The sequence below is a fragment of the Aquarana catesbeiana genome, linkage group LG13 (genome assembly GCF_042186555.1).
Source record: "Aquarana catesbeiana isolate 2022-GZ linkage group LG13, ASM4218655v1, whole genome shotgun sequence".
Classification (NCBI taxonomy): Eukaryota; Metazoa; Chordata; class Amphibia; order Anura; family Ranidae; genus Aquarana; species Aquarana catesbeiana.
Genome location: NC_133336.1, coordinates 58,422,323 through 58,434,738, shown reverse-complemented (window position 1 = coordinate 58,434,738; position 12,416 = coordinate 58,422,323). Strand labels below are relative to the sequence as shown.

The 12,416-nt window shown below is 45.3% G+C and overlaps 2 protein-coding genes across 5 annotated transcripts in view; one reads left to right on the top strand and one right to left on the bottom strand.

The window, feature by feature from the left end:
• The window catches only part of BRF1 (BRF1 general transcription factor IIIB subunit), a 643,919-nt gene that overhangs the window by 306,180 nt on the left and 325,323 nt on the right, over positions 1 to 12,416 (top strand). The gene's annotated exons all lie outside the window — the stretch shown is intronic.
• Positions 1,495 to 10,646, bottom strand: BTBD6 (BTB domain containing 6). 4 transcript variants are annotated; one of them, XM_073610089.1, is made up of 5 exons: positions 10,558 to 10,646; positions 9,664 to 9,934; positions 4,898 to 4,988; positions 4,695 to 4,813; positions 1,495 to 2,916 (listed from the first exon to the last, which is right to left on the bottom strand). In XM_073610089.1, exons 2-5 carry the CDS (start codon positions 9,840 to 9,842, stop codon positions 1,884 to 1,886), a joined length of 1,422 nt encoding a protein of 473 aa, XP_073466190.1. In that variant the 5' UTR covers positions 9,843 to 9,934; positions 10,558 to 10,646; the 3' UTR covers positions 1,495 to 1,883. The 4 variants fall into 4 exon arrangements, with proteins under 4 accessions (XP_073466190.1, XP_073466189.1, XP_073466187.1 ...); XM_073610088.1 differs by lacking the exon at positions 10,558 to 10,646 and adding an exon at positions 10,063 to 10,285; XM_073610086.1 differs by lacking the exon at positions 10,558 to 10,646 and having other exon boundaries at positions 9,664 to 10,286.

The window sequence follows — 12,416 nt, the reverse complement described above, 5'->3', positions numbered from 1 at the left end:
ATTATAGCAAAAAAGGAGTAAAATTTGATGGTTTTCCACTAATTACTTTTGCAATAACAGCATGAATTTTAATCTAGTCTAGGTTTTGTTTTTTATGTTAACAGAATTGCTTGAGTCACATAAAGAGATAAGAGAAGTATGGGTGGTTGTGTGTTTTTTTTTTTTTCAGAGTCAAACTTGCCTAGGTGGATCTTAGATCCGATGCAGCATCTAACTCCCGTCGGCTCTAACACTGGAGAACCGAGCGGTCAAACACCGCCGATCGCTTGGCTCTCAGGGCTCCCTGAGCAGAGATCTGGTGACTGTCAGTCACCGCTCTCTGCTCTGACCCCCCTCACTGGAGCGCTGGGCTGTGGAGGGGGCGGGAGCAGCTGGTTCAGGCTCTCAGCGGCTCGCTGAGAGGCTGGGTTGGGTGCTGGTCCAGGCATGTGGGTGGATCCTGACTTCATTTTCGTGATCTTTCCCAAGCCTGGACAGGCTTTGTGATGTCTGCTGACAGCAGGTCACAAGAGTGCAGAACGAACTGCACTCCTGTGATCCATAGAAGTACATCTAAATGAGCTTTGGTTGTACTTCTCCTTTAAAGAATATGTAGACCTAACATTTGATATTCCTGATATGTGCCTGCTGTATCATGTACTTATATGAAAAAGTATCCTGTTCTCTTTGTATTCCTTTGTGTGAAATCCCTGGTGTTCCTGCCAGTCCCTTTGCTTTCCTATTACAAACTGACTACACTGAGCGTGAGAGCTCAGTGCAGTTAGTTCTCTAGCTGTGCTGAGAACTCAGCCTGCTCTCCAATGATTAGACTGGTGCTGACACACTGCTCAAGCCATTTACTGGGAAGATTAGTGTGCTGCTGTTTCTCCTCCTCCAGCTCTTCCAGTTATCAGACTGGTGCTGACACACTGCCCAAGCCATTTACTGGGAAGATTAGTGTGCTGCTGTTTCTCCTCCTCCAGCTCTTCCAGTTATCAGATTGGTGCTGACACACCGCCCCAGCCGTTTACTGGGAAGTTCAGTATGCTGCTGTTTCTTCTTATGCAACTGAGAACAGAGGGTATGTGATCACTTATAAAAAAAAAAAAAAAAGAAGGAGGGGAGAAAAGGGTATAGATTATTTTATACACATTTTTTTTTGCCTTTCATTTCTATTTTAAACTGAAAGGGTTGTTTTACAAGGAGGGGGTTCACATACACTTTAATGTTACATAGGGTTTTCTACACCTTGAAAGTAGAAAAAAAAAAGGTGTTGAACCGGAGGAGTGAAAAGCCAATAGCTGTAAGGAATCTGTTCTTGTAAGTTATTTTGCATATGCCGTGAGACACTTCTATATATTTGTCTCAGCTTCTGGCAAATGTGAGACAGAACGAGCCTTTCCCCTCTAATAGACTTTGCTGTAAATGCATGATGAGCCTCAATGGGTTTGCGTTCACTTGAAAGAACCTTAGTGAGTTTGCACCTTCACAACAAACAAGAATAAAGCATAACTGGGTAGAAGTAAAAATCTTTTATGTAACATATATAACTGCAGTTCTCCCTTGAATCTGCTTTTTTTTTTTTTTATGTTTTAACAAGTTATCTATATACAAAATAAAAGCACATTGTGTGCAGATTTCTTTATCATCTCCCTGCATGTTGCAGTTTTAATAATTCAAATAGTTTATAAATAAATAAAATAAGATTAAACTCTAAAAGCATTCCTTCAGTTGGAGTTTTGACAGGCAGTTTGTTACATTCCATACTGATGTACAGTTTTAACATTAAAAAAAAAAAAAAAAAAAGAAAGCTTACACCCCCCCTTTTCAGTGCGTGTCAGGACCAACCGGGTGAAAGGGGGCGTGTCGGTGTGCTTTAGCAGTAGCAGGGGAAGGGAAATGTGTCATGCGTAGAAGATGAGCTCAGGAATCTGTCCCCCCTGCACCCCAGTTCCGTTGGTACTGTCCGAAGAGCACTGAAACTGGAAGGTAACCTTCCCGCACTGCACCTCCGTCATCCCTTCCTGCCCAAAGTAGCTGAGTTCATTTCCATCCAAGATGGCGCTGACAGTGTAAAAGGTGTCCTGTTCTACTTGCACTGGGTGCTCAAACCAGACTGAGAAGGTGTTACTCGATCCATCAGAAACAAATTTAGTCAGGTTTTGGGCAAGGACCACCCCCTGCCGTTTAAGTTCAATTTTGACACTATATTCTGCTTTACCACAGCTCGACCCATAAAGCCCAAGACCACCAATAAATATCCTTTTGTCAACGGCAAACTGGATGCTGTCACAGCGCCCCCTGTACCTCCACTGGTTACTGCGGTAGGCTGAAGACTGGAATCTGTGGCACCTCTGAGGTGCCAGTCCTTTCCTTTTAACAAGTGGGAACTCGAGTTGCGGTTTGTTAGCAGCTGTGTACCACAAGAAGATGCTGCGCGTCTCCTCCAAGGTTAAAATGTCCGACTGGGCAGCTCCATTGGCAAATTCCTCCAGAGTCATGGTCGGAATCCGTACCAAGTATAGTGCTTTCCCCAATACATTCCTTTTATTGGTAGGGGTGGCTGGCAGGCCTTGCCTTTTGCACTCAGCGTCTGCCCAGCTCACAACCGCCTCAAACACAACATCCTCTTTTGTGTTGAGGGTCTCTCGTGTCACAATAATCTCCAGAGTCGGCAGATCAATCTCACAGAAGCCTTCTGACTTCAGTGCAAGCTCTGCCTGAGCGTCTATAACCTCCCAACACCGCAGAGTCAGCTCGGGCTCTTCAAAAAGCCGGCTTTGTGAAAGCAAAACACAGGCATTCTTGGCCTCTAGGCTGGTCTCCAGGAAATTGACACAGGCCTTGGCCAGCGCAGGAACAATGTACTTCTTGGCAGCGTAGAGTGTTGCAAGCACAGTGTCCGCTTCCAGGTCAATCTCATCGCTGTATAAGTACCTACAAAGAAGAATTGAGCCATTAACATTTCATTTCAGGGCTTAAAGGGCCAGTGAAAAAGCAGAATGGCTTTCCTCAAAATTAGACATAGTTAGTAATGCATTTAACCACTTCAATTCCAGGCATCTTCACCCCCTTCCTGCCAAGCCTGCTTTGAGCGCTGTCACATTTTGAATGACAATTACTCAGTCATGGAGCACTGTATTCAAATTACATTTTTATCATTTTTTGGTGGTATTTAATTACCACTGGGGTTTTAATTCTTTGCTAAATAAACAAAAAAAAAAAAAAAAGTGAAAAGTAACCTTTTTCTTAGTTTCTGTTCAATTTTGCAAAGAAGCTATTTTTCTTCACTGATGAGGCTGCACTGATAATCGGGCCACTGATGATCGGTGCCCTGATTATCAGCGTAAATGCTGTACTCACTGTGCCCTCACACAGACTCTCCTTTCCTCACATGCCGTCTCTGTGTGAGGAAAGGAGAGCCGATAACCAGCAAGTCTGTTTACGTGTGACAGCTGTGCTTGGACACAGCTGATCACATGGTAAAGGGCCACTGTGTCCAAGGCAGACAGCGGTCAGAGCACACAATGCACATGGAAGGACATCCCAGAACTGTAACCATGTAATTGGTAATCTCTCCCACCAATCATCAACCGAGACCAGGAAATGCCAGCGGCAGCATGGTCATAGTGCTAGAGCTGCTGAGTGAGCATGCTCTCAACCACAACAGTGACACTGGCTATACGCATATTAAAGACCACTGCCACATATATGCATATGGCCGACAACAAAAGGTTGAAGGAAATTGAAAACAAATTGTAGGCCAACATTGGCAACATCCTTCTGAAAGGCTAGTTGCCTGGCTTGAGTACTGTCACAGAACTCCTAAACTGCACACTTGCTTCAGGTCAGTGACTCAAAATACTGTCGCCAGTGGATCACCAGAAGAGCCAAGCATTTAGTGTTTGCAGGAGGGGTTGGCAGTGGTAGCCTACTTCATTCTCTCTGTATGGATACCTTCAGTAGTCGGTGTAGTTAAGTGTTTTCAGCTAATAACCTTTTTAAGGCTAGGCAAGACTGACTGCAGTATCACTTTTAATTAAGACCTCCACCGTTGTAACCTCCTACTATGCTCTCCTCCAGGACTTCTCCCATCCTATAGAACTCCCTACCCCAAACTTTACGACTATCTCCTACTCTCTCCACGTTTACACGATCCTTGAAAACCTCTCTCTTCAGAATAGCCTAGCCCACTTCAACCTAACCACTGCACGGTTTTCTCCATCAGCTCATCCCCCACAGTTATTGTATGTCTTGACCCTCCCTCAGATTGTAAGCTCTAATGATCAGGGCCCTTTGATGCCTACTGTATCAAATTGTATTGTCTACCCTTATGTTGTAAAGCGCTGCGTAAACTATTGGGGGCTATATAAATCCTGTATAAGAATAAATACACCAAAGGTGCTTCGATCAAAGCTGATTTGCTCGGCTACAGTTAATCACGAGCATGCCAAACTTATTTTTCCAGGAACAAAAACATCATTGATCACTTAGGCCTATATTTCACCCGTCTACTAGCAATGCTTTTTAGATATATCTGTATCCGTACATAATCAAAACCAAGCTTTTGTGGTTTATGAACTACTCGTTCAGATGACCATATTAAATCTTCAGATCAGGAGAAAGCCATTAATGCCAGCTAAGAGATGCATATTTTATAAGCTTTTATGTTTGCTGCAGTACTTCTTTTTTCCAATTCTTTAATGACCACTTACTTTAAAAGGATTAAAAATGCTGCAGGTTCCACGTCTGGGATATGGATTTCAGATTTCACCTCCGCTAGATCGCCATAAAACATGGCATAGAACACCGAGCTGCCGACAGCCAAAATGTACTAAAAAGGGGAAAACCTAAAGTTTAGAATCTAACTTAAGAGTAAAATAGAAAAATGTTGGGTCAGTCTTACTGCTCGGTATACCTTGTGTGCGGGGACTTTCTTGGAGGCCCCAGCGGGACCCACGATAAAGTGAACATCGGCCATTAATTCGTTGTTGAACATCAATGCGTTTCTAAAAGAAATGAAAATACACTTCAGAACGCTGCAGGTACAACATTATCCTTCAACAGTACAGGAGGACATTTGTTCAGCATAATTTAATTGGGCAGGCTGTCTTTTTAAATGTAATAGAGGCTAATCTAATAAGATGATAAAAAGAGCACGCTACGTGCAGGAACCCGCAGCAACCTATCAGATTAAAAGAAAGCCGTGGAAGTTAACTGTTGATTGGTTGCTCAGATTTATGGCTCTTTGACAGAAGCTGTACAGGTTTATTTAATGCTATAGATGTGATTGTTTCCCATAGCAAGTGCTGATTAGTTGTAGGTTACTACATTCTGTATCATTACAGTGGCACTTATGCCTTGCAGCACTGGGGTTCTTGGTTCAAATACTGACCAGGACACCGTTTAGAGTTTGCATGGGTTTCCCCCAGTACTCCAAAAGAAAAAAGTTACTGTCCCTAGTATGTGTACATGTAAAATGGGGACCATTAGATTGTAAGCTCCTCGAGGGCAGGGACTGATGTGAAAGTACAGTACGTAAAGCTCTGTGTATTTGCTGGTGCTATATAAATAACCTTAAGAAACAACAATAAGCTCAGCAGGTTCACTAAATCTGAGGGCGAGTTGATTATTTCAGACACGTACATGGTTCTTTATTTATATTGCAGTACGTGTTCCTCCCAAGATATTCTCTCTAGTCTCCTACCAGTTTTGTGTGGGTTAATCGGGTTAATCCGAGGGATCTTTCTGTGTATTCATAGAAATTCTCTACAGATTAATTTTACACTACTGGAAAGAAAATCTAGAAGTGCGCGGCTTTGCCTGAAAAGCTTTAATTTCTTGCTGTCAATCCCCATTCGGAGACTAGGGATAACGGGCAAGCCAGAGAGACTGCCAATATCTGACATCAGACAGGAAGGGGGCTCAGGCTGCTGTGGGCTCGTTACAAGCAGGCTTTGTCTTGCTGGTAATTGTAGTTCTATAGCTGCTCTGTAGCTCATGGCTAAAACAAGCAAATAGGCTTACTGACAAAAAATGGCCAAGTAACAAACCAAGTAACAAACCAAGCTCTAATAAGAGTCCATGATATAAACTGAATTTAAAATGTTGTAAAGAAAGATGCTAATAAATTAGATTTACTTGTTATCCGGGTATAATATGGGTTGGATATTCTTATATTTTTACAAACTCAGGCTAGCCAAAAACATTATTAGATGGCCCTATAGGTGTGCTACTGCTAATGTGTATGGACAATAGAGTGTAAGCTCCTCTGTGGCAGGGTTGACACAAGTGTTCAGTCTGCAAATGTCAGTTTCTTGTAGATGAACAGCAATCATTTCTGGGACCTGTGCCATCACTTGTATGCCACCTGAATCTTAATGCAGCTGTTAGATGTGCTATTATTAATACCCAAGGCTCAAAAATGTAATATTTTTTTTTTAAGTCTCATCCTCTAAATTCTCATCTGCTGGGCTGTGATCAGTATTCTATTACAGGACAATCTTGCGTGAAATGTGGCAAAAATAGAATTTTGATATTTATTAAACAGAAAGGTATAATGTAGATAGTACAAGATGGTACTGTTAGGGCAGAAATCCATATTCCCAGCACCTTAACCTTAGGAAGGTGATCGGTATTCCCCTCTGACGGATGTAAGCTGCAATGTTATGGTGTGTGAATGCTCTTTGCTCTGTGGGAAATATCCTACGTGTTCTTCTCTTGATTCAGTGTCAGCTGTCATCCCTCTTTGATGTGCAGTATTCTATGTATTGGTGCTAATGTCTCTAATAACGGCAGCCTGATGTGTTTGTAGTAGTCTGGTCTCTTCTTGAGTGATCTGACCCAGTGTTATTTCAGTTTGCTTCTGGCATCCCTGCAATGAGGAAAGCCCCCTATCAGTATCGCCATGCTTAGACCTTGTCGTGTACTTGCTGATGCTCCTTGCAGATTAGCAAACCGCTCAGTGCATGCATTGCTTGCTAAATCGTTGTGGGGGATGCCTGCTAGCTTAATGTGTACAGGATCTACATATGCCGATACACCAGCAGCCCAACCACTCACATGGGGCTTGTGTGTCATGCCTGCACCATCTGGGGACTGCTGGCCTAACCCACCCTCAGTATTTTATGATTATTACTATCACTCCAGAGCAATACAATGTTTTCCCATTGATCAGGGTCTAAAAGAGCTGCCTTGTAAAGCAACCTAGGTTCAGTAGATTTATATAAACACATACTGTTGTGATGCAAAGAAGATGTCAATTTGTATCTCTTACTAAAATGCCACAGATTCAAAAGGCTGTACCTCTAGTAGAATGCTCATTGGTGTGTAGCTGTGGCTGTGCGTTTGTTGGGATCTCCTACCCCAATGTTTACATTGATACAGTTTTAAATGCAATGCCATAATCTCAGCACTCTGCTGGGGCTGATACTCCTGTGATTGCGCTGTCACAAAATAGATTCCCCTGTGACTGCAGTGTCAGGGAGGGTAGTCCTTGTGTTTGTAGTGCCCCTGTGACTGCAGTGTCAGGGAAGGTAGTCCTTGTGTTTGTAGTGCCCCTGTGACTGCAGTGTCAGCGAGGGTAGTCCCTGTTTGTGTAGTGCCCCTGTGACTGCAGTGTCAGTGAGGGTAGTCCCTGTGTTTGTAGTGCCCCTGTGACTGCAGTGTCAGGGATGTGATGCGCTCTGATTGCAGTGACTGTATGTGGAGTCCTTGTGTTAGCCCTGGTAATTACATTGCCAGTGCTTTCAGAATGTATCCCTGTGATTGCATGGCCAGAAGGTGCCCCTATATTAGTTTCAAAATGTACTCCCATGACTGCAGTGCGAGATGTGCCCCTGTGATTGCACCGATGCCCATGTCATTGGAGTACTTGGATGTGATGCTCCTCTGATTGCAGTGGCTTGAGTGATGCCCCTGTATGTGCAGTGGGAGGATAGTATGCCCCTGTGATTGCAGTGCCAGGCTAGGACTCCTCTGTAATTAGAGTGCCTGCTTGTAATATCTCCTAAAATTGTGCTGCCAGGGTATGCAGCCTCTGTGATTGCACTGGATGGATGTGCTGCCCCCTGAAAGTGCAGTGCCTGGGTATAATACTTCTGTGATTGGAGTGCCTGGATGTGATGTGTCTCTCAATTACAGTGCAGGGTCATAATACCTCTGTGATTGCAGTTCTTGAATATGATGCCTCTGTGATTATATTGCCTGGATGTCAAGCCACTGTGATGGCTGAGCCCCTGTATGACCCCAAAGATAACAGAGCCTCTCTGATTCCTAGGTACTCTAGAGCCTCCTATGATCCCCCCAATGATCGCAGAGCATTCTGTGATCCCCCCCCAATGATTGCAGAGCCTCCTGTGATCCCCCCAATGATTGCAGAGCCTCCTATGATCCCCCCCAATGATTGCAGAGCATCCTGTGATCCCCCAATGATTTCAGAGCATTCCGTGATCCCCCCAATGATTGCAGAGCATCCTGTGATCCCCCCAATGATTGCAGAGCCTCCTGTGATCCCCCCAATGATTGCAGAGCCTCCTGTGATCCCCCCAATGATTGCAGAGCCTCCTGTGATCCCCCCAATGATTGCAGAGCCTCCTGTGATCCTCCCAATGATTGCAGAGCCTCCTGTGATCCCCCCAATGATTGCAGAGCCTCCTGTGATCCCCCCAATGATTGCAGAGCCTCCTATGATCTCTCAATGATTGCAGAGCATCCTGTGATCCCCCAATGATTGCAGAGCATTCTGTGATCCCCCCCAATGATTGCAGAGCATCCTATGATCCCCCCAATGATTGCAGAGCATCCTATGATCCCCCAATGATTGCAGAGCATCCTATGATCCCCCAATGATTGCAGAGCATCCTGTGATACCCCCAATGATTGCAGAGCATTCTGTGATCCCCCAATGATTGCAGAGCATCCTATGATCCCCCAATGATTGCAGAGCATCCTATGATCCCCCAATGATTGCAGAGCATCCTATGATCCCCCAATGATTGCAGAGCCTCCTGTGATCCCCCCAATGATTGCAGAGCCTCCTGTGATCCCCCCAATGATTGCAGAGCCTCCTGTGATCCCCCCAATGATTGCAGAGCCTCCTGTGATCCCCCCAATGATTGCAGAGCCTCCTATGATTGCAGAGCCTCCTATGATCCCCCAATGATTGCAGAGCCTCCTATGATCCCCCAATGATTGCAGAGCCTCCTATGATCCCCCCCAATGATTGCAGAGCCTCCTATGATCCCCCCCAATGATTGCAGAGCCTCCTGTGATCCCCCCAATGATTGCAGAGCCTCCTGTGATCCCCCCAATGATTGCAGAGCCTCCTGTGATCCCCCCAATGATTGCAGAGCCTCCTGTGATCCCCCCAATGATTGCAGAGCCTCCTATGATCCCCCAATGATTGCAGAGCCTCCTATGATCCCCCCCAATGATTGCAGAGCCTCCTATGATCCCCCCAATGATTGCAGAGCCTCCTATGATCCCCCAATGATTGCAGAGCCTCCTGTGATCCCCCCAATGATTGCAGAGCCTCCTATGATCCCCCCCAATGATTGCAGAGCCTCCTATGATCCCCCAATGATTGCAGAGCCTCCTATGATCCCCCCAATGATTGCAGAGCCTCCTATGATCCCCCCAATGATCCGTATGTAGTGTATCGCCCGGTAGGGGGCGCAGTCTCACCTCTCTCGGAGGGTCGGGTGTGAGGACTGCCAGTGATCGGTGTCGATGTGGTTGTTGTTGAGGTTGTGGAGCGGCGGAGGTGGCGGGGAGCTGTGCGGGGGGATATGGAGTGCGTTCTTCTTGGCGGTGGCGTTGTCGGGGATGTCGGTGTGCTGGGCAGGGTAGAGCTCCGCAGCCATCTTCCTCTTGAGGGCCAGGGGGACGATCTCATAGCATGCCTGCACCTTGCCGCCCGCCCGGCCGCCGCTCTTTTTAGACTTCTTGAAGGTCTCTGGAAGCAGAAGAAAGAAAGTCAAACACTTCATGATCCGCCCATCCAGGCAGCCGGGATCTACAGGCATGGGCGGGGACTTCCACCGTCCTCCGAGGGGCCCCGCACCGCGTCCATACACAACCCACCATGCGGTACAATCCACACTCCGGACTCCCCGGGATCGCTCAGTCAATGCAACTCTCCGGGACTCTCATCGCTTTGTGTACCGGCCTCTCCGGCTCCGCCCACTCCTCCCAGCGCCGCTCTACGTGTACAAGTGCAGAGCAGCGGGGAAAGCTTCGGCTCAAATAGCGACTAGGGACCGCCCACCTCAACGGCCCCACAGCCAATCACAGCCACCGAATCGACGGCCATTCACAGCAGCGCAAAGGCTTTGCACCAACGTGTGCGGCTTAACCTGGAAGGGAGGGGTGGGCGGGGCCTGCGAGAGAGATGGGCGGGATCTCTCCCCCCTCCTTCATCAGACAATATGTCATTCTTCTACCCCAAAGAGAAGGGGGGGGATTACTCCCAATACAGACCCCCCCTCCAGCAGGTTGGAAGAAGTTTGTGAGCTGATCCCGGGGGGGGGGTCATCCAAACCCTGTGCACACTCCTAGGACACAGCACCCCCCCTCTACCTTCACACCGCCCTCCTCTCCCGGGAAGTTTACAGAGCGGACCCGTCCGCGGACTCCATGGATGTGGAGATGGCAGGAAGGCGTGGCTGGGAGAGGAGGGGGCGGGGCCCAGCCTCTGTCTTCACATCTGGGATGGACAGCGCCGCGTGTGACCCTCTAGAGGGCGCTGCGGAGAGCTGAACTCCCCATCCCTCTATAGAAGAGAGTGAGATCTGTATAATAATAATAATAATAATGTACTCCTATAAGACACACTTCATCCCATACACTGAGATTATATATAATGTACTCCTATATACACACTTCATCCCATACACTGAGATTATATATAATGTACTCCTATAAGACACACTTCATCCCATACACTGAGATTATATATAATGTACTCCTATAAGACACACTTCATCCCATACACTGAGATTATATATAATGTACTCCTATAAGACACACTTCATCCCATATACTGAGATTATATATAATGTACTCCTATATACACACTTCATCCCATACACTGAGATTATATATAATGTACTCCTATATACACACTTCATCCCATACACTGATATTATATATAATGTACTCCTATAAGACACACTTCATCCCATATACTGAGATTATATATAATGTACTCCTATAAGACACACTTCATCCTATACACTGAGATTATATATAATGTACTCCTATAGACACTCTCCTATACACTGATATTATATATAATGTACTCCTATATACACACTTCATCCCATATACTGAGATTATATATAATGTACTCCTATAAGACACACTTCATCCCATACACTGATATTATATATAATGTACTCCTATATACACACTTCATCCCATACACTGAGATTATATATAATGTACTCCTATAAGACACACTTCATCCCATATACTGAGATTATATATAATGTACTCCTATAAGACACACTTCATCCCATATACTGAGATTATATATAATGTACTCCTATAAGACACACTTCATCCTATACACTGAGATTATATATAATGTACTCCTATAGACACTCTCCTATACACTGATATTATATATAATGTACTCCTATAGACACACCCCATCCTATACACTGATCTGTATAATATACTCCTATAAGACATACTTCATCCTATATACTGAGATTATATATAATCTACTCCTATAGGCACACTTCATCCTATACACTATCATGTATTATATACTCCTATATACACACCCCATCCTATACATACACTGATATAATGTATTATATACCGCTATAGACACACCCCATCCTATACACTGATCTGTATAATCTACTCCTATAGACACACTTCAATCTTATACACTGATATCATGTATAATATATTCCATCCCAGGGACACACATTCATAAGATTGCTGCTCTCCAAAAAGTTGGTCCCTTTTGCAGGTATAATTATGTAAAACATTAAAAATAAGTGTCTATACTGTGTACAATCCAGTAATACATACTGTCTCACCCCGCTCTGCACATGCTCAGTTGCTGTCCATTTTTAGGCAATGTGCCAAGTCTGTAGAGGCCGATCTGCTGACAGCCTTAAAGTTATATTAAAGTCTTGTTTTTTGTTCAAAAATAACAAACATGTCATACTTCTGTGTAGTGGTTGTGCACAGAGCAGTTCGGATCCTTCTCCTCTCAGGTCCCCCACTGGCAGCCCTGGCCCCTCCCTCCCGCTGAGTGCCCCCACAGCCAGCAGCCCTCTCTCCTCATTGGCTCACTGACTTTGATTGCCAAAGTCGGCCGCTGTTGTCTCAGCCAATGAGGAGGAACAGTCCTGGACAGCCAAGGCTCTCATGCAAAATTGTTGGATGGGGATCAGGTAAGTATTAGGGGGCTACTGCAC

What these genes read in the sequence shown, in the direction of transcription:
- BTBD6 (XM_073610086.1), bottom strand. Translation starts at nt 10,004, where the DNA reads ATGCCTGTAGATCCCGGCTGCCTGGATGGGCGGATCATGAAGTGTTTG. An exon ending in AGAAAGTCCCCGCACACAAG is followed by an intron (nt 4,814 to 4,897) that starts GTATACCGAGCA and finishes TCCCCTTTTTAG; the next exon opens with TACATTTTGGCTGTCGGCAG. An exon ending in GCATTTTTAATCCTTTTAAA is followed by an intron (nt 2,917 to 4,694) that starts GTAAGTGGTCAT and finishes TCTTCTTTGTAG; the next exon opens with GTACTTATACAGCGATGAGA.